At 41.8% G+C, this 20,258-nt stretch overlaps 1 protein-coding gene across 7 annotated transcripts in view; it reads left to right on the forward strand.

The window, feature by feature from the left end:
* Positions 1-20,258, forward strand: part of MAP3K3 (mitogen-activated protein kinase kinase kinase 3) — a 64,964-nt gene that overhangs the window by 17,838 nt on the left and 26,868 nt on the right. For all 7 annotated transcript variants that reach the window (XM_054510755.2, XM_054510754.2, XM_054510757.2 and 4 more), the window contains 3 exons: positions 7,832-7,872; positions 13,424-13,523; positions 17,498-17,611. In XM_054510755.2, coding sequence (XP_054366730.1) covers positions 7,832-7,872; positions 13,424-13,523; positions 17,498-17,611 — 255 coding nt within the window. The remainder of the gene's footprint in view (positions 1-7,831; positions 7,873-13,423; positions 13,524-17,497; positions 17,612-20,258) is intronic.

Consider the following 20,258-nt stretch of genomic DNA (forward strand, 5'->3'; position numbering starts at 1 on the left):
TTGTAAGATCATAGAATGTAAAGCATTTTGTACATTGTGAAACAAATGTCAGATGTAAAGTGGTAGTGATTACATCACTTCTGTTCTGGCATTGCGGTATGAGCTCTAACGAAAGCTTCTAATCAGAACTGTGTATACTGTCATAGCACTGAAAGGGTCAAGGTTTTCTACCCTTATTGGATTGTTATTCCTGTTTATCAGAAAGTCCTTTGCAAACTTCTAAAGCTAGCCTAATTTCTAAAAATCCCAGTGGGGGAAGAAATAGAATCTTTATTTTTTTAAAAGATTTTATTTATTTATTTGAGAGAGAGAGAGAGCATGAGCAGGGGGGAGGGGCAGAGGGAAGAGGGAGAAGCAGACTCCCTCCTGAGCAGGGAAGCCCACCCAGGACTCGACCCTGGGATCATGGCCTAAGCCGAAAGCAGATGCTTAACCATCTGAACCACCCAGGCGCCCAAAATAGAATCTTTAATTCCTGTTTCTCTCAAATCTTATCAAACTGGTAAGGCTTGAACAGAACCCAGGGTCTGCTGGCTCTGACTTTGCAGATGTTCACTAGTGGGTGCTTCAGAATGGAAAAGCTGCTTTCCTCATTGCAGGCACTAGCAGGGCAGAACTCTTGGCTATCCGTTCTGAGGGAGGAGAATTCTAGGGGCTGTTCCTCCAGTATGGTCAGCGATTGAGCAGACTGTCTTTTGCTTTTACTGTGATAGACCTGGCTCTTCAGGACTTCCTTTCTCTTTCAAGGGTTGTTGATAAGATAGTCTGGCTAGTTTGAAAATAAAACGTAAAGCAATATATAAGCCTGGTATTTTATTTTGTAAGATAGTTGCTTTACTTATATCTTATATACAGATATATATTTAAATTTATTTGTGTGTGTGTGTACAGTGGTGGTTTATTAGGCTGCCATAGACAAGCAATATACCATTTAATCATTGATTCATTTAGACACTTCCTGAAATGCTCCTGCATGCCAGATAAAATGCAAGGACTGAGAATATAGAAAGAACTAGGGCAGAGACTCTTGCTCTATAATCATCTCTTCCGTTCATCTCTTAGGACTTTCCAGAGTCACACAAAATTATTTTCATTGTCCTTTTTTTTTTCTTCTCATTTATCGACTATCTTTGGCAAAGTAAGGGCTCCAGTGCCAAAGATGGGGGAGCCATCAAAGATACCCAGCAAACACAGGGAAAAGGAGGTCTACAGAATCAGAGAGGGCACTCAGAACAATGGCTATCTGAGGCCTTTGTCAAGTCAAATTAGTTCACAAACCTTTGTTTAATAAGCTCTGATTTTTGTGGGGATTCCTGGGAGCTCTCTTGGGTTGCGTGTTCATTTGTTGAGTTTAGACTTTGAGAAGGTTATTTCTATTTAAGTTTGGTATCATTGGGACGCCTGGGTGGCTCAGTCAGTTAGGAGCCTGCCTTCAACTCAGGTCATGATCCCAGGGTCCTGGGATCGAGTCCAGAGTCGGGCTCCGTGCTCGGCGGGGAGCCTGCTTCTCCCTCTGCCTGCTGCTCCCCCTGCTTGTGCTCTCTCTCTCTCTCCCCGACAAATAAATAAATAAATAAAATCTTAAAAAAAAAAGTTTGGTATCCTTGTTAGTTACTCCCGCACCCCTGCTAAGGTCCCAGATCTGTGCCCCTGGGCATGGCCCTCACTGTTATTTGATGGGCTGTGGACTTGAACTTGTCTAGACCTGAATTTTTGTACTGGAACTTTTTTTCTTAGCAAGGATGGCACCTCTCCTTCAGTCCAATATGTGCCTATAGTCCAGCGTCTTAGACGTACAAAGAAATATGTTCCCTGTACCCTGAGAATCATACAGTCTTATTGGGAAATGAGAAATATATGAAAAAATGAAACTGAGGTGGGGCGCCTGGATGGCACAGTTGGTTAAGCATCCAACTCTTCGTTTCAGTTGGGCTTGTGGTCTCAGGGTTGTGAGATCGAGCCCTGCATCAGGCTCTGTGCTCAGTGGGAGTCTGCTTGGGATTCTCTCTCCCTCTGCTCCCCCACCCTGTGCTCTCTCTCTCTCTCTAAAAGAAAGAAAGAAAGAGAGAGAGAGAGAGAGAGAAAGAAAGAAAGAAAGAAAGAAAGAAAAGAAAAGAAAAGAAAAGAAAACTGAGGTAGGATGCAACTATGCCTAAATATATGGTACAGATAGTGAGTGCTATAGGACACCAGGAAAGTGAAAGGTGAACTTGAGCCAGAGGAGTTACAGACTCATTTCTGGAGGAGGTAGCACTTGAACTGTTAAGGAGTTAGGTGGCAAGGAGGAAGGGTGGCACTCCAGGTCGGGTAACTGAATGGTTAAAGGCCTAGGGGAAAGAATGAACATGGCCTACTTCAGGATGATTGGGCTGGAGAGAGCATTCCTGCTGAGAACAGTGTGAGATGGCTAGGTAAACTTAGTGAGCATAAATTCCAGTGGGCTTTGAATGACAGCTGAGAATTTAGACTTTATTCCACAGGTCAGGGGTGTCACTGATTACTTTTTGAACAAGGAAGGGGCATGGTGAAAGCTGTGGTTAAGATGATCGAAACTATAGAAGGATGTAGAATGTGTTGAAGGGGATCTGAGAAGTAGAGAGGCTCCCTTAGGAATCCAGGGGTGAGGGGAAAGGGGCTCAGTGAGAGAAAGGACAGAGAATGAGAGGTGGGGTGCTATATCAGAGGCCTTTGAAGGGAGAATTGGAGGGGGGAGGAAGGAAAGAATCAAGCAGAACTCAGAGGTTTGAGTCTGCAGCCAAGGGAGCAGTGGTACTAATGTGAGAAATGGCAGTGCTGAGAAGGGGACCACTTTAGGAGGTTAGCTGGTACAGACATACATGGAGCCAGGTTGAGTTTGAGATCATAGTGAAAAAAACCTCAGATTATGGGTGTGTGTGATTTTTGCAGGTCCACAGTCCCTTATCTGCAATTCTGAAATCCAAAGAGTACTGGAAACTGAAAGGTTTTTTTTGGTTTTTTTTTTTTGGTAAATTTGTGGCAAACTCATTTGGCAGCAAAACCTGGCTTGAGTGGATGCAGGGCTATTTATAGTCTTTATTTATTCCACTTATTGTGAGCATCCATACTTTTCACTATAAGAACTAGCTTGTACTGTGTTAACAGAAAAACCCCAAATCTTCAGTGACTTAACACTATGCCCAGTATGGGCAAGAGGAAGACAGTGTTCCCCACAGTCAGGACCCTGGTTGAGGGCGGCCACACTGACCTGGGACATGTGGCTGCCAGGGAAGAGAGCATAGAACTCAGTGATGTTCCCAGCTCTTGGTCAGAACTAGTCATAAAGCCCTAAACTAACTTCAAGAGAGGCTAAGCAATGCAGAGATGCGTGGGGAATACCTGTTCGTATTCTGCCTCTGCCGTGGAGGTGCCGCCCCAGACACCCTCCCCTGGGGGGAGGCACTGCATCATATATGGACACGTATACTGCGTCTCTAAGCCTAAAAAGTGCACTCTGAAACAGTTTTGGCCCCACAGGTTTTGGGTAAAGGCTAATGGACGTGTGTTAACAGTTACTGAGCACTTACTATGTGCCAGGCACTGTTCTCGTATCTTTTCCTAATTATTTCATTTAATTCTTTTGATAACTCCATGAGATAAATACTGTTACCATTTACACTTTACAGATGAGGAAACTGAGTCACAGATACGTTAGTCAAATTCAAGATCATACAGATAGGAGGTTGTAGAGCCAGGATTTGAAGCCAGATGGTTTGACTCTAGTGTTACATTCTTAACAACAACTTACCTGCCTTAGTTATGTGGCAGACTAAGGAAGTTTTGCTTGAAAGATTGGGGCTGGTCAGAGATTTGGGTATTTTCTATTTATAAGTTGCCTATTTTTTTATTCCTACTGAAGAGAAGATGTGAGGAAAGGGGAGAAATCCAGAGGCCAAAAGTCCAAACATCAAGGAACAGTCACATGTTGGGGGAGGGGTGGGAGAAGGCCTGAGGAAGAGGAACCAGCAAAGAAGCAGAAGTGGTTAGAGTGGTGGCAGGTTGTCTGGGCTGGGAAGAGTCACAGAAGGCAAGGGAGGAGAGAAAGAGGACTTCGCCACCAGTGTGAAATGTCTGAGAGAGGCAAGGAGAATCGTTGGCAGGAGGAATTGAATAAAGTGATCTTTCTCTGAACTTTCCTTATCCATGGCTTATTCTGGTCAGCCTGACAGGGGGAGCTCAGATTTAGGAACTTGGCAGATGTGGGCACACCGTGTGGTACATGCAGGCATCCTGCTCTGGAAAGGCCGTCACCACATCAGAGAAGGGATTCAGAACGCTGGGCATCTTTGTTTACACTGCTTACTAATCACAGGCTTGGTTAGTCTTGAGTAGGAGTGATTTATGGTTTAAGGCAAAAGTTTAATTCCCCTTCTAACTGAATTCACATAGAATAGTGCTTGAATTATGGCCATGATGAAATAAATTTAGTTCCTTCAGTCCCACAAAGGGACAGAGGGGATTCCTTTTTAAGTGCATCAAAGTATAGTGTCCCAGTTTAAGAGCTATTGCTATATTTTTTTATTGCTATAAAAAGTTAGATAAAAATCAACAGAGGGATACAAATTTTTTATTTATTTTTTAAGATTTATTTATTTATTTATTTATTTTGAAGGGGAGAGGGAGAGAATGTACGAGCAGAGCAGGGGCAGAGGCAGAGGGAGAGAGAGAGAATCTCAAGCAGACTGCACTGAGCACCGAGCCCAACCTGGGGCTCGATTTCACGATCCTGAGATCATGACCTAAGCCGAAATCAAGAGTCGGAAGCTCAACTGACTGAGCCACCCAGGCACCCCCTACAATTTTTTTTTTTTAAATCAACAGAAATAAACTCTAAGGGACTCTGAATGGACTTTAGTTAATACATCAATATTGTTTAATTAACTGTAACAAAAACAAATGTACCATACTAATGTATGATGTTAATAATAGAGGAAACTGGTCGGAAGAAGATGTGGGCTGTATCTCCTCAATTTTTCTGAAAATCAAAAACTGTTCTAAAAATAGAATCTATTACTAAAAAATAGGAATAATGAGAGCTACACCAAGGTGTGCTGGGCTGTGCACAGCCGGAGGTGAAAGGCTGTGGTAAGCCACCTGCAGGGACAGACGGGGCTGCAGACTGGCGAGCGCTCACATAACTCCAGAGCTGGCTGTGGGACTAGAGCGTGTAGGAAGCTGGAGGTGGCATGTCGGTGCACAGCAGCCTGTCACAGGCACTGTGCTGTGGAGGGCCCTTGCCATGCTAACTGCTCAGCATTTCAGGGAAGGAGAAAACGAAGACAGAAAGCTGCCGTCACTTGCATGAACCTTAAATCCGCACGATAACTTTCTCTGCAGCGCTGTCCCACCTTTCTGCTCGTGCATGCACGCCTGCACCAATACATCCACACATGCACGCATGATAGCATGCACATGTAAGTGCAGACCAGATGGAGCACACCGCCTTCCCATTCTACCTCCTCCATCCCTGTCTACTCACAACCTCAGCCAAAGCCTCCACTACTGGTTCCCCAGGCCCTGTACCTTACTACATGACTGGTACCTCAGTCTCCTGGTTCTGACTCCATTATTCCTCCGTGAGTTCCATAAAGTAAGATCACAAAAGATCCTTTGATAGTTTCTCCCATTGAAGCCTGCATCTGAGAATAAAATAAACCTCCTCTGCCTGTGAGACACTTAAGTTGTAGCATAGCATGGGTGGTTAAGAGCTGGGCTTCCAGGGTTTGAATCCTGGCTTGCTCTTTAAAGCATAGTGACCTTGAGGGAACTTATCTAACTTCACTGTAACTCAATTTCTCCTGTAAAATAGGGACAATAATAGTATCTGTTGTGAGGATTTGTTTAATTGATACATGTAACATGCTTAGAACAAGGCTTAGTACACAGTAAATGTTCAATAAATATTAGCTGTTTTCATATACTATTAATGGAGAAAGTGGTCCATATGTTACATTAAAGGATGAGAGGGCAAGAGCAGGGCTGTGTTTTGAAGAGTTATCACATTGCAGGTCAGGGGAACTTTGCTGTCCACTGTTTAGTGTGTGAACTTTTCAGGGACATGAAGCTCTTTGACCCCCAACTCCACCTTGTCTTTAAAATAATGGGATAGAGGAGCACATTCTTATATTTTGATTCAGTGATTCTCAAGCTGTAGTCTAGGGATCCCGAGGAAGTTCCCAAGAACTTTTCAGGGGGTCCATGAGGTCAAAACTATTTTCTTATTAATATTAAAATGTTACTTGCCCTTTTCACCCTCATTCTCTTAAGAATGTACAGTAGAGTTTTGCAGAGGCTACATGATATGTGTTATCACAACAGATTAAAACCAGAAGCTGACATGAGAACCCAGCTGTCTCCTATTAAGCCATGCATTGAAGAGATTTGTGTACTCTCACTAAACTCTAAAAATATATATAGTTATTTTTATAACAATGTGTTTATGTTAACATGTGATATTTTTAACTGTTTTAAAGTGAATAAAATAAATTTTCTGTTTTAATTTCTAATATAGCAAATATCAGTAGATAATAATCTATATAAACAAAAGCTCTTTGAGGTCTTCCATCATTTTTAGAGTGTGAATTAGAACCGCCCGTCCAGTTCAGTGGACTGGAAGAGAATTCTAGCCTTCTAATCTCTTGGGAAAAGGAAGTCCTTTATGTACCCACCCTACCTTTGACATTCTGTCCTGTTTCTGTTGTCTTCTCTCGCTGTTCTGTGTTTCTCATCTAAAGATACTCTGGAATCTTCTTTCTTCCAAGCCACAGTCTATTAATTTCTCTTTCTCAGTATACTTTTCATCACTGACTATGCACTCTTTCTCTCCTCCATCTCTATTATTTGTTGGTTTCCTGACAGTCTTACTTTTCTTTTTTCTCTATACCTGTCCTTTTCTTCTATAATATCTCTTCCCTTTTCCTGCCATTTTAAACTCCCTTGAGTCATTTGTTTGCTCTTTACAATATCTCTTCCTCCTTGATTTGTTTCTTAACATTCTGATGCTTCTACTTCCTCCTGTTTCTGATATTTACACTCTACACAATTCTGTTCTTTACCCAGTTAATCCATTTGAATAAATAGTAAGCACAGATATTATATACCATTCCCCTTGCTTGTTACTGATGATACAGAAACAAGATAGACGTCGTTCATGTCCTCCTGCAGTTTATAGGTTACCCATGATGGTCATTTAGGACAAATCTGGGAGCAGTTCTAAAGTAACTTGTCCAGGGTTCCACTTTACCCCACTGGGAGTGGTCTTGAAAGGGACATGGAAATCTGTAGCAGCAGCAACCATTCATAGCATGTCTACTATGTGTCAGGTGTTTTACTTACATTATGTTGTTTAGTTCTCATAGCAGCTCTGCAAATTAGGTAGGTGTACTGTATACATGGAAAAACTAAGATTCATAGAGGGCAAGTAACTTGCTTGTGGACCCATAGCTAGGAAGTATCCATCCCAGGGTTTCTCTTTCTGTTCAGTCACGTCAGCCAAGGATTCCTGGGCAGGAGGTGATATGGTGAGAGAAACTTCAGAGCCAGTTGTGGAAATAGAGTGTAGAACTTAGAAATGACCTGTTAGAGCATAGCAGCTGAGCTGGGCCAGCCACTTGGGGATCTTTGTTGCTCCTGAGGTTAGAACTGGAAGGCTCCCGACTCACTGGAAAGGAATGCATATGAGGTGAGAAGCTGGAACAGGAGCCATCAGGGATGTTTGCCTAACGTTGCTAACGGGCTCCCTGAAGCTTCCCTGGGAACGGCAGGATAACACATGCCAGAGAACTTGCTAACCTGTCTATCATTCCTTTGGCAGAGTGACGTCAGAATCAAGTTTGAGCACAACGGGGAGAGGCGGTAAGTCTGCCTTCTGATCAGTGATTGTGTTCACGTGTGCTGAAGTTCTCATAAAGCATTGAGCTTATGAAAGCTGTTTCCCTGGAGTGATCCCTGTGGGGTCACTGGCTGAGTGATGGGATTGATTGGGCACAAAAGGGTAATTTTCATCTTTGGTTTGGCTTACCAATTGAATTTTATTTCTAGTCTTAGAATTGGAAGCCATTTCAACTGCTGATGTTTTGCTCTTCTGCTCTTATTCTACTCCTGTGGGGTCCACCATTTTGCTAGGGGAGGGAGGAAGTCAGGACTCCAGCTCCACTCAGAGTTAGGGCTTCCAAACACACTGACACTGTGCCATGAATCAGAAGGAGATTGGGATTCTCCTGTGATGTGGTGCTATTCCTAGCCCAGTAGAGTGGCCCTGGCTTTGTCCACATCAGGGCCAGGTTGGTGAATTGGAAGTTTCTTTATAATGTGTCTGGGTTGGGAAGCTGCATCAAGTCTGTCAGTTGTGAAAGATTTCAGATCATTTGAGGATATAGAAAGAGGGAGTTTTTCAGTCTATATTGAGTATCTTACCTTGTTAAGGAAGTGAAAGTAATGTTACGAAACCCTTCTGTCCTTTCTCCGTTGTTAGTATTTTCGTTTTTTGTAGGAAGTCAAGGTAGAAGTTCTCAGTGGAGAAAAATAGGACTCCACTTAATTTCTCAAATTATTTTTAAAAAACTTATTTTTTTAAAGATTTTATTTTTAAGTAATCTCTATACCCAACATGAGGCTCGAACTCACAACCCCAAAATCAAGAGTTGCATGCTCCAACAACTGAGCCAGCTAGGGCACCCCTTGAGGAAAACTTCTTTTTTTATGATTTTTTAAAGATTTTTAAGATTTTATTTATTTATTTTAGAGAAAGACAGCACAAGTGGGCAGGGCAGAGGGAGAGGGGGAGAGAGAATCCCAAGCAGACTTCATGCCGAGTGCAGAGCCTGGGGGCTTGATCCCAGGACCCCAAGATCATGACCTGAGCCAAAACCAAGAGTCAGACATTCAACCGACTGTGCCACCAGGCGTCCCAAGGAAAAGCTTTTAAAAAGCATACAGAACTCTGGTCATGGGATAATTAGAACCCTGTGTGTGCATGCATGTGGCATATATGTGCCCAAGTGTGCTTTTCAGTATCGGCTTCCTGCTATGCTGTTCTCTCCCGTTGATACCCTCCTTTTTCCTTTGCTTTGAGCATTGAGCATTTGGAAATGTGAAGAGCATAGCCATGAGAATCAGCTTCTCCTATTATATAAGTCCCACCAGAGGACCTCAGTGCCTTCAGACATCGTTAGCACAGGTCCGGATATATGGCTGCTGTTCTCCCTTAAAAAGATCCATTCCCAGGCCTGCAAGGTTGGCAGAGGTTGCCAGGTGGAAACACTATGATCTGCAGAGCCTTAGTCCTGTTGCTGCCATGTGGATTCTAGGGCTCTTTCAGGCCTAGAGGGAGGGAAGTCTTCTGAGCTCTGTCCCAGCTGCTCATCCTGTGTCCTGCCAGTAGCAGGGAAGTTAAATTGTCACTTCATTGTTGCTGCTTTTCACACTTCTGGTATGACTGGGTTTTGGAGGGGTTGCCAAACTCAGAGTAGCAGAGAGTTTTCAGAAGTAGATACAAAATCAAAAGCTCAATTGTGTTGGAGCCTAATTATGCAGTTACGCTCTCCTGAATTCCTGTTCCCAAAGTGGTATGCAGTTACAGTGAGCGGACTTACACTGAGAAAGTGTATGTGTTTAGTTTCAGAGAAGCTGCCAGATCAAAACCACAAATATTTAAGGTGGTCAGGCAGGAATGGCCTTTCGAAGCCCTGAGCAGCAGAGTGTTGGTATCAAGATTTTGAAAACCGTGCATTCTCTTTTTAAGGAGCTGTTTTCAGGAGCCATGGCATTTCACTGTTTGTGTACTATGTGTGGAATTGAGGACTTCATAAAGTTGGTGCAGAGAAGCCAAGCTCAAGCTGCTCTGTGCCAGACAGCTCTGGTTTCATGTGTTTCAAGTTTTAGGATTTTGTAGAGAATATTATTGTGGGCTTTTTTTACTTTTCGCAGGGAATATGGATAGTATCTATCTAAATGTTGTAGGCCCTTATAGAATTAGAATGTACAGAAAAGAGGAAAGAAATAGTAACTTTTTCCATTCATCTATGCCAGGTATCCATTCTGTTTCTCTTTACTTTGGAAGGGTAGGGATCAGGTTCCTAACGCTTTTCCCTTTTAGCCCCAGGAGGGCAGAAGAGGAGGACTATAGATTCGAACTCCTTCCCTTTGAAAATCTTCCTGTCTGGACAATGGTGGGGCTGTTTGTCACAGGTGTTAGGCCCCTCTTTGAAGCACGGACTAAAAATGCCTGTTTTTTAGTGTGATGGCAGCAGCTTAGATCTTACCAAACCTGAAAGTCCTGGTTTCTGATCTTGACTTTGGGGCTGCTTTTGGAGGTTTTGAATGCCTCATTGCCAGACCAAATGCAGGAGAATTTATCTGAGTCTGATCCTTTTCTAGCAGTGTACTAGGGACTTCCAAAAGGTCTTCTGGTATTTTATTCAGAAAGACTGTTGCTGGGGTCCTGATGAAGGGGGTATGATTAGCTATTAGGAATTAATGGGAAGCCATTCTCTTAAAAGACTCCAGAAAACGCCTTTATCTATATAAGCCATATCTAGATAGAATCTAACAGTATCATTCCTTGGAACAGTTGATTTGAGGGGAATAAGGATTACAATATGGATGGATTTCCAGGTGGGATATAAACTAATATATTCAGCAATATAATTTCCAAAAATGAAAGGTGGTGATGAATGAAGGCAAAGTTATGGCGAAATTGTCTTCCTGAGATGTTAGGCTTTGTATGAAGGATAGGATAGACTATGGTTGATATCAGTGTGTCCAAAAGAACTTTCTGCTGTAATGTAAATTTATATACCTGTGTCGTCCACTATGGTAGCCACTGGTCACATGTGGCTAGTGAGCACTTGCAGTGTGCTGAGTAAGACTGAGGAACCAATTTAAAATGTAATTTTAATTTATTTGAATTGAACTAGCCACATGTGGCTAGTGACTGCCATATTGAAGAGCACAGTTCTAGATGATGGAATCTTTTTTGCTGCCCACTTATTTGTGCCAGCCTGGCATAGAAGAGCATTAAAGCAGTTACCTGATCAGATTCTATTAAAATCCAGTGGCTTAGATCCTCTCTCCTGTGGTTTATTGCTTCCTCCTCTGGTTATACCACTTCCCACTCTGGGGGGAGCAGAGAAGATGTAAAAGAACCACACACTTCTCAGCATCAAGGAGGGCAAGAACTGTAGAGACTCCAGGTCTTCGTGGTGCTATCCTACCAAGCACTAATCAGATTTCATCCAGTCTAGGCTGCCAAGAGATGAAGCTGGTCTTGATATGCATTTTCCCCCGTCACATTAAACATAACTTCATGTGTTTATTAACCATTCATAATTCTTTGAACTGTGTCATCATATCCTTTGCCTAGGTTTCTGTTGGGTTGTTTGTCTTTTTCTTATTGATTTTGCAAGGATTTTTTTTTCCAAGTTTGGTGTTTGTTTTTCAGCTTTGTTGATGGCTCATTTTTCTATCAGAAGTTTAAATTTTTGGTGGCACCTGGGTGGCTCACTCGTTAAGAGTCTGCCTTCGGCTCAGGTCATGATCCCAGGGTCCTGTGATCAAGCCCTGCATCGGGCTCCCTGCTTGGCGGGAAGCCTGCTTCTCCCTCTCCCACTCCCCCTGCTTGTGTTCCCTCTCTCGCTGTGTCTCTCTCTGTTGAATAAATAAACAAAATCTTTAAAAAAAAAAAGAAGTTTAAATTTTTGTTGTCAGGGGCACCTGGGTGGCTCAGTCCTGGGATGGAGTCCTGTGTGGGGCTCTGTGCTCAGTGGGGAGTCTGCTTGAGGATTCTCTCCCTCTTCCTCTGCCCCTCCCCCTGCTCACATGTGCATGCTCGCTCTCTCTCTCTCAAATAAATAAATAAATCTTTAAATTTTTGTTGTCAAATCTGTCTTCTTCTTGTCTTCTGTATTATGTAATGCTTGGGAAGACCTTCCCCACTCCAATGTTTTTTAATCCTATACTTTCTTCTGTGTATATATATAGAATATATATATGAGTTTCTCTCTGATACACTCTTTTTTTTTTAAGATTTTTTATTTATTTATTTGACAGAGATAGAACAAGTAGGCAGAGAGGCAGGCAGAGGGAGAGAGAGAAGCAGGCTCCCTGCTGAGCAGGGAGCCCGATGCGGGGCTCGATCCCAGGACCCTGGGATCATGACCTGAGCTGAAGGCAGCCGCTTAACCAACTGAGCCACCCAGGCGCCCCCTTTCTGATACACTCTTGTTTCATTTATCTCTTTGCTTATTTTTGTCTTAAGGATTTAAGTTTTAGAGTATTGGGTTGTACCCATGTGAAATTGCCACTGTTGTATATCAAAAATTGTTGACTACCAGCAGTACCATATAGTTCAACCTAATATATTCATTAAAACTTTTTTTTTTAAAGATTTTATTTATTTATTTATTTGACAGAGAGAGACACAGCAAGAGAGGGAACACAAGCAGGGGGAGTGGGAGAGGGAGAAGCAGGCTTCCCGAGGAGCAGGGAGCCTGATGTGGGGTTCGATCCCAGGACTCTGGGATCATGACCTGAGCCGAACGCAGAGCTTAACGACTGAGCCACCCAGGCGCTCCTCATTAAAACTTTTTATTATGAAAATTTCAAATACAAAAGTAGAATATCATACTGAACCCTTCTGAACTTGTAATGCAGCTTCAACATTATCAACATTTTGCCAATTTTTTGTATATTTCATTCTTCTGTGTTTCATTCATTTTATATATTTCATCTATCCCCACTTTTAAATTTTGCTGTGATGTTTAATTGACAAATCATTTTAACTCCTCTTTGTACAGGTTCTTACTCTACTCTCTATAGAATTTGTTCTTTGAACTGACCTAATGAGTCTCTCTAGAAAAGTGTCAATGTCAACACTACTTATATGATCACATGTGTCATTAGTTAAGAAAACTTAGGCATATAACCAGTTCAAGGGGAATTCCTTTGACTCTGAGGTAGGAAATCTCAATTCTGAGGATAATTAGCATTGAGATTCCTCTGGCATCAGCAATGGAAAAGACCTTTCAAGTCCTGGAGTTGAGTCATTTAGGAGTTAAGACCATGTTTTCAGGAACGCTGCTCCAGTCTCCAGGTTTTCTTCCTAACAGGAGTATTTGGAACCTAGTTTTTAAATCCAGGTGTCCTGCTTTGATACTGAACTGTCATTGACAGATCTAAGCTGAAGTGATAGAACAATGGTTGGGATTGAGCAGTGCTTGTGATGCTCAGAAGAAGGGTGAAAAAAATAAGGTAGATAGGAGAAGAAAAGAAACAGAAAGGCAAGCCATGCGAAGGAGAAAAGAGAATCCTGTGTTTAAAAGAACAGGAAGATAACACTCAGAAGTCCTGACTTTCCAAATCTGACTTTTAAAATATACAGTTAACCATGCTTCCTATTCCTTTTCAGAATTATAGCGTTCAGCCGGCCTGTGAGATATGAAGATGTGGAACACAAGGTGACAACAGTGTTTGGGCAGCCTCTTGACCTACATTACATGAATAATGAGGTAAGAAACTAGATGGATGGTGTGGGGACAAGGAGGGGTGACAGCTGACTACCTTTTTCTTCCTGCTTCACTGAGGATTTTTAGTTTGTTCCTCCAATATCATCCGCAGGCTTTCATTTTCTAGAGCCTCTTTTCTTAATTCCAATCATTCTGGGATTTGTGGTTTTTACTACATGGGAGATTATAGCTGTTTCCATTCCACTGCTCATTCAGTGCTGGTAGCTCTAATACTCCATGGTGGAATCAGCTATGGTACCAGGGTCAGGGCTTATATTGTCTCTTATGTTTTGTAGCTTATCTTTTTCTTTCCAGCACGGCCTTAACAAGAAGCAGAGGTTTAAGAGGGGCTGGAAAGGTGTGGAAAACTGGTGGGTCGTTCTTTTATTGACAGTTATAAATGCTGGATTCTTCTCTCAGAGTTTAACTACCAACTGTAGCTCGTTTCCAAAGTTAGCACCTACACAAGTGATTTCTTTAATTCTTCTCCTGTCTCCCTCTAGTCCTTATTTTTTCATACTTTGAATATCACCCAGGAAGGAATTCTTTTGATTGTCAGTTACTTGGCTGCTTTCCCAGCTCCAGGAAAGGTACAAGAGGCTACATACAGTCTGCTTGGGCTGGTGCCTTGCATTAATGTGAGAGACAGTGTATTGGTGCCTAGGAAAGAGATGGTACATAAAAAAGTGCATCTTGAGGAAATTGAGTTAGAAGGCAAGACAGGCAACATCCTGGCTCTTTGAGAAACTGGTCCTTACTGTGTAGTTTTGTTTTATTGGTTGAAGAGTTAAGAATCTCCTCCATAAACAACCCAAGTGTCCATCAATAGATGAATGGATAAAGAAGATGTGGTGTATACAGTGGAAATATTACTCAGCCATAAAAAAGATTTGCTATTTGCAACAACATAGATAGACCTAGAGGGTATTATGCTAAGTGAAATAAGTCAGACAGAGAAAGACAAATACCATATGATTTCAGTTATATGTAGAATTTAAAACAAACAAAAGAATAAATAAACAAAAAGCAGAAACAGACCCATAAATACAGAGAACAAACTGATGGTTAGCAGAGGGGTGGGGGTGGGGAATGGGTAAAATGGGCGAAGGGAAGCTTCTAGTTATGGAATGAATAAATCATGGGAATTAAAGGTACAGCATAGGGAATATAGTCAATGGTACTGTGGCAACAGATGGTGGCTACACTTGTGGTCAGCCCAGCATAATGTATAGATTGTTGAATCACTGTGTTCTATGCCTGAAACTAATGTAACATTATGTGTCAACCATATTTGACAAAACAAAACAACAAAACCTGTCAGCTCAATGGGGATTAAAAAGCACTTCTTCCATGGTTTGGGGCTGAAATCTGTAGAAGCTGAGATTTGTTGACTAAAAACTCCCTGGTCCCCATTACACAAAATGTACAGCTACAATTGGATATATTGCTAAATAGCTAACAAAAATAAGACCATCTGGTCTTTTGTGTTTTGGACAAATTTTAGAAGTACTGCAATTTTGGAAAATAAACCACTAACTCTACAGTTAATAAGTAATGCAGATATAAGTATTTCAAAGTATGTAAACTAAAACATTTGAAATATAGGATATGAGAGGTGCTGGGTGGCTCAGTGGGTTAAGGGTTCGACTCAGGTCATGATCTCAGGGTTGTGAGATCAAGCCCTGTGTCAGTCTCCACGCTGGGTGTGGAGCCTGCTTAAGATTCTTGCTCTCCCTCTCTCTCCCCATTCCCCCACTGGCACTCTCTCTCTCTCTCCCTCTCTCAAAAAACAAAACAAAACAAAACACAACAGAGTATGAGAACCCAAAAGATATAAATGTCAAATGCATAGAACTTTTAAAAATTGCAGCTCAAGCTTCAGGCACTGAATAAGAAAGCGAGGCCAGAGAAAGCCAGCTAATCACCATTAAAGAAGGTGTTCCTCAGTAAAGACTTTTCTGAATGACTTAGTACTCGTTTCTGTTTCCATTAAGAATTCCACATGTCCCAAAAGCCATCTTCAAACTCTTTTGCCAATAAAGTGACTGCCCAGAATGTTAGTCATTCATTTATGCAGATATTAATTCTAAGGCCAAACATAAATAATTGTCACTAATTATTTTAGATCACGGATGTCTTTCCATACTCTGCTAATGTCTGTGACCAAGAGTTGACTATTTCCATTTTATTAATTTAAAATCCCTCAACCTCTTTTTCATTTCTTTGCCCTCTAAACTTTGCCCTGTCAGGGTTTGAGAGCCACAAATGAGAAATCTGTTGAGATTTTATTTTATGTTTATCTTTTTGTAATAATAGCTTTATTGAGGTATAATTCACCTACCATAAAATTTACCCTTTTAAACGGTACAGTTCAGAGGTTTTCAGTATATTTACAGACTCGTATGACCAACACTACTATCTAATTCCAGATACCCCAAAGAAAAGGCTTGTACCCATTAGCAGTCACTTCCTATCCCCTTCTCTTCTCAGCCCCTGGCAGGCAGACACAAATCTACTTTCTGTCTCTCTGGATTTGCCTATTCTGAACATTTCATATACGTGGAATCATACAGTATGTGGCCTTTTGTGTTTGGCCTCTTTCACTTAGCATAATGTTTTCAAGATAATAATATTCCATTATTTGGATAAACCACATTTTGTGCATCCATTTATCTGTTGGTGGATACTTGAATTGTTTTCGCCTTTTGGCTATTATGAATAATGCTGCTATAAACATTTGTTTACATATTTTCATATGCACATATGTTTTCAGTTCTCTAAAATCCATAACTAGGAGTGGAACTGTTGTCTTACGGTAACTTTATATATATATATATTTTAAAGATTTTTTATTTATTTATTTGACAGAGAGAGAGATCACAAGTAGGCGGGAAGGCAGGCAGGCAGAGGGAAAGGGACAAGCAGGGAGCCCAATGCGGGGCCCAGTCCCAGGACCCTGAGACCATGACCCAAGCCGAAGGCCCAACCGACTGAGCCACCCAGGCTCCCCTACTCTATGTATATTTTACATTCCTACCAGCGACATAGGAAAGTTATAATTTCTCTACGTCGTCACCAACACTTGTTATTTTCTGGGTTTTTGTTTATTTTCTAAATTATAGCCATCCTAGTAGGTGTGAAGTGGTATCTTGTTGTGGTTTTGATTTGCATTTCCCTAATGCCTATGACATGGAGCATCTTTTCAGGGCTTATTAGTCATTTGTCTATCTTCTTTGGATAATGCCCGTTAAAAGAATTGGCTTATTTGTCCTCTTACTGTTGAGTTGTAAGAGTTCTTTGTATATTCTGGATACCTAGACTCATACCATGCATTTACAAAATTGTAGTTTGTTTAAGTTTAATTGTAGTTTGTTAAGTTAAAGTTAAAAGTTTCTTTTATTTTGAAGAAATAAATTCTTTTAAAAAATAATTTAAAAAATAAATAAATATTTTATTTATTTGAGACAGAGACAGAGGCAGAGAGCATGAGCAGTGGAGGGAGGGAGAAGGAGAAGCAAACTCCCCATTGACCAGGGAGTCCGATGTAGGGCTCGATCCCAGAACCCTGAGATCATGACTTGAGCCGAAGGCAGACACTTAACCTACCGAGCCACCCAGGTGCCCCAAAAGAGAAAAATCTATAGAGACAGAAAGTACATTAGTGGTTGCCTGGTGCTACAGGTGGGAAGAGAGAATGACTACAAATGGGCACAAGATCTTTTTGGAAAAATGGAAATGTTTTAAAATTGAATTATGGTGATGGTTGTACAACTCTGTAAATTTATTAAAGATTATTGAATTGCACACTTAAGGAAAATAAAAAGAAAATATATGGTTTCAATTAATTTTAAGACCCCATAGTATCCAATGAAATTGTTTTCTATCAATATTATTTTTTTGTTGTACATTTTGCTTATTTTTTAGAAACTAACAATTTTCTTTTATATGATTCTCTTTTTCCGTGTCCTGTGTCACAGCTCTCCATCCTGCTGAAGAACCAAGATGATCTTGATAAAGCAATTGACATATTAGACAGAAGCTCAAGCATGAAAAGCCTTAGGATATTGCTGCTGTCCCAGGACAGAAACCATGTAAGTAGTGCCTATAATGGCCTGGTAGCTGAAGACAAAACTTGCTGTCCTTTAGAAGTTTACCTGGCTTCCTTGACAGAATTTTGTGCTCCTCAGCTGCTATTAAAGCAAGCACATAAGGGGGGCGCCTGGGTGGCTCAGTCGGTTGGGTGTCCAACTCTTGATTTCAGTTCAGGTCATGATCTCGGGGCTCTGGGGCGACGGGCTCTATGCTCAGCAGGGAGTCTTCTTGGGATTCCCTCTCTCCCTCTGCCCCCCCTTCTCTCTTTCTAAAAAAAATGAAGCAAGCACGTAAGTGCAGCCCAGCCCACTGTGTCAATGGCCAGGAAGCACTTTGCATGTGATTTCACTGCGAAGTCAAATCATCCATGTTAAAGTTGCAACTAAAGGTTACTTGGCTTGTGGCATGGGATGAAGGAAAACCTATATGATAAAAGAGAAAGTCCTTTTTCTCTATATTTATGTTATTTCAATTTGATTTGGACCCCAACGAGAGAGATTCGATGAGGGTGGAGATGCTGATTAGCAAAGGCTGCCAAGAATTTGAGACTATCATGTAAACCTCTTACAACTCCTCAGCAACCATGCCTGTGTCTTGTGACACATGTAGGAAACAAACTTTTCCTTCTTTTCAATGGAAAAGAGGCCATGGAATGGAGGGCCTCTTGTAATTTACCAGCTGCTGCCTTACCAAATGGCAGGCAATAGACAGGGCCCGCCAGAAGTGAGGAATTAACCCTTATGTAGCTACTTCTCCTAAAAGGTCTCTGAAGGCCTACGTTTCACAAGAATGATTGCAATCTGGGTCTGTCTTCTTCTTCTTTTTTTTTTTTTTAAGATTTTATTTATTTGAGAGAGAGTGAGCACAAGTGAGGGGCACAGGCAGAGAGAGAGGGAGAAGGAGACTCCCCACTGAGCAGAGAGCCCGATGTGGGCTCAATCCCAGGACCCCAAGATCATGACCTGAGCTGAAGGCAGACGCTTAACCAACTGAGCCACTCAGGCGCCCCCTGGGTCTGTCTTGTAATCACCAATTCCTGCACCAGTTTTCTTGAGATGCATGTTCTTTAAGGTTTCTCGGCACTCTTTCTTTTCCTTGTGCTTGAAAACAGCCAGCTGTGGACAGCTGACATTGCTGCATGAGGACAGTGAACACACCATACTAGGAGAGAGTTTAGATGGAATGGTGCTCACGTTGGCCATTTATTTTTTTATTTATTTAAAGATTTTATTATTATTATTATTATTATTATTATTTGAGACAGAAAAGAGAGAGCATGAGCATGGGGGAGGAGCAAATGGAGACGGAGAAGCAGACTCTGGCTGAGCAGGGAGCCAGATGCGGGGCTCTACCCCAGAATCCTGGGATCATGACCTGAGCCGAAGGCAGATGCTTAACTAACTGAGCGACCCAGGCACCCCCTGACCATTTATTTTTAAAGAGACATATTGGGATCGGGCTGTCCTGATTAGAGGGAGGCACAGGAGAATGCAGTTAGGAGGCCTTAGAATAAAGAAGACATTTTCTAATATTACAGAAGTGTCGTTATGATTGAGGGTTGGTCTTCTCTGTCCAGATGTGACTTTTTTCTGGATATGTTTTGGGAAGTATTCTGAAATAAAATATATACCTTATTATTTTATTTCTCTCTTCAAGTTACTCATCTGCTCCTTATAGTCCTTCTTTATTGCCTATTGTAGAGGATTTAAATGCAGCCTAGCATCCAGGGTTTATCACCAACTACCCTTCTTTCCAACTCCTCAGTCTCATCTTTCCACATTCTTCAGCATACTCCCCCCATTTTGCAGTTCTTCCTTATTGCTCTTTACAATGGCTAGCACCCTGTTTTTAGGATCTAGCTTGACTTACCTGCTACAGTGTCTTCAGTGTTTTTGACTGAGGCCACCTTGATTATTCCCTGTTCCTTTAGTCATTGGTTATAATGTGCACACTATTAGTTTATAGATTGCTTAGTAATTGCCCTCTAGTTGTTGCGTATTTGTAAGTTTTACCCCAAAAGATTATTAAGCTCCTCAAGAGCAGGAGCTGTGACTCATTGTTTTGGGACCCTTCCCCACCCATCTCTTAAGAAAACACAGTGAATGCTTCTTGATTATTAGGCAAAAGTCAAGCAGGGATCATATTCAGCAAACCCCTTCTATACAGAAGCAGCTAGAATTGGGGTTTGGTGTAATGACGTAATTGCTTGACTGGGAGCTAGCACCCTTGATTGTGATCCCTCCATTCCCTTGATGAGAAGGTATAGACAAGTGGTTCTTTACATCCACTTACCCATCCTTTTTTTTTTTTTTTTTTTTTTAAGATTTTATTTATGGCGCCTGGGTGGCTCAGTTGGTTAAGCGACTGCCTTCGGCTCAGGTCATGATCCTGGAGTCCCGGGATCGAGTCCCGCATCGGGCTCCCTGCTCGGCTCCCCGGGGAGCCTGCTTCTCCCTCTGACCCTTCCCCCTCTCATGTGCTCTCTCTCTCTCTCATTCTCTCTGTCGCAAATAAATAAATTCTCCCTTTAAAAAAAAAAAAAAAAGATTTTATTTATTTATCTGAGAGAGAGAATGGGAGACAGAGAGCATGAGAGGGGGAGGGTCAGAGGGAGAAGTAGACTCCCCGCTGAGCAGGGAGCCCGAT

Source organism: Mirounga angustirostris, unplaced genomic scaffold (genome assembly GCF_029215605.1).
Source record: "Mirounga angustirostris isolate CCGP_5_RB_7025 unplaced genomic scaffold, mMirAng1.0.hap1 SCAF_17, whole genome shotgun sequence".
In the NCBI taxonomy this organism is placed as follows: Eukaryota; Metazoa; Chordata; class Mammalia; order Carnivora; family Phocidae; genus Mirounga; species Mirounga angustirostris.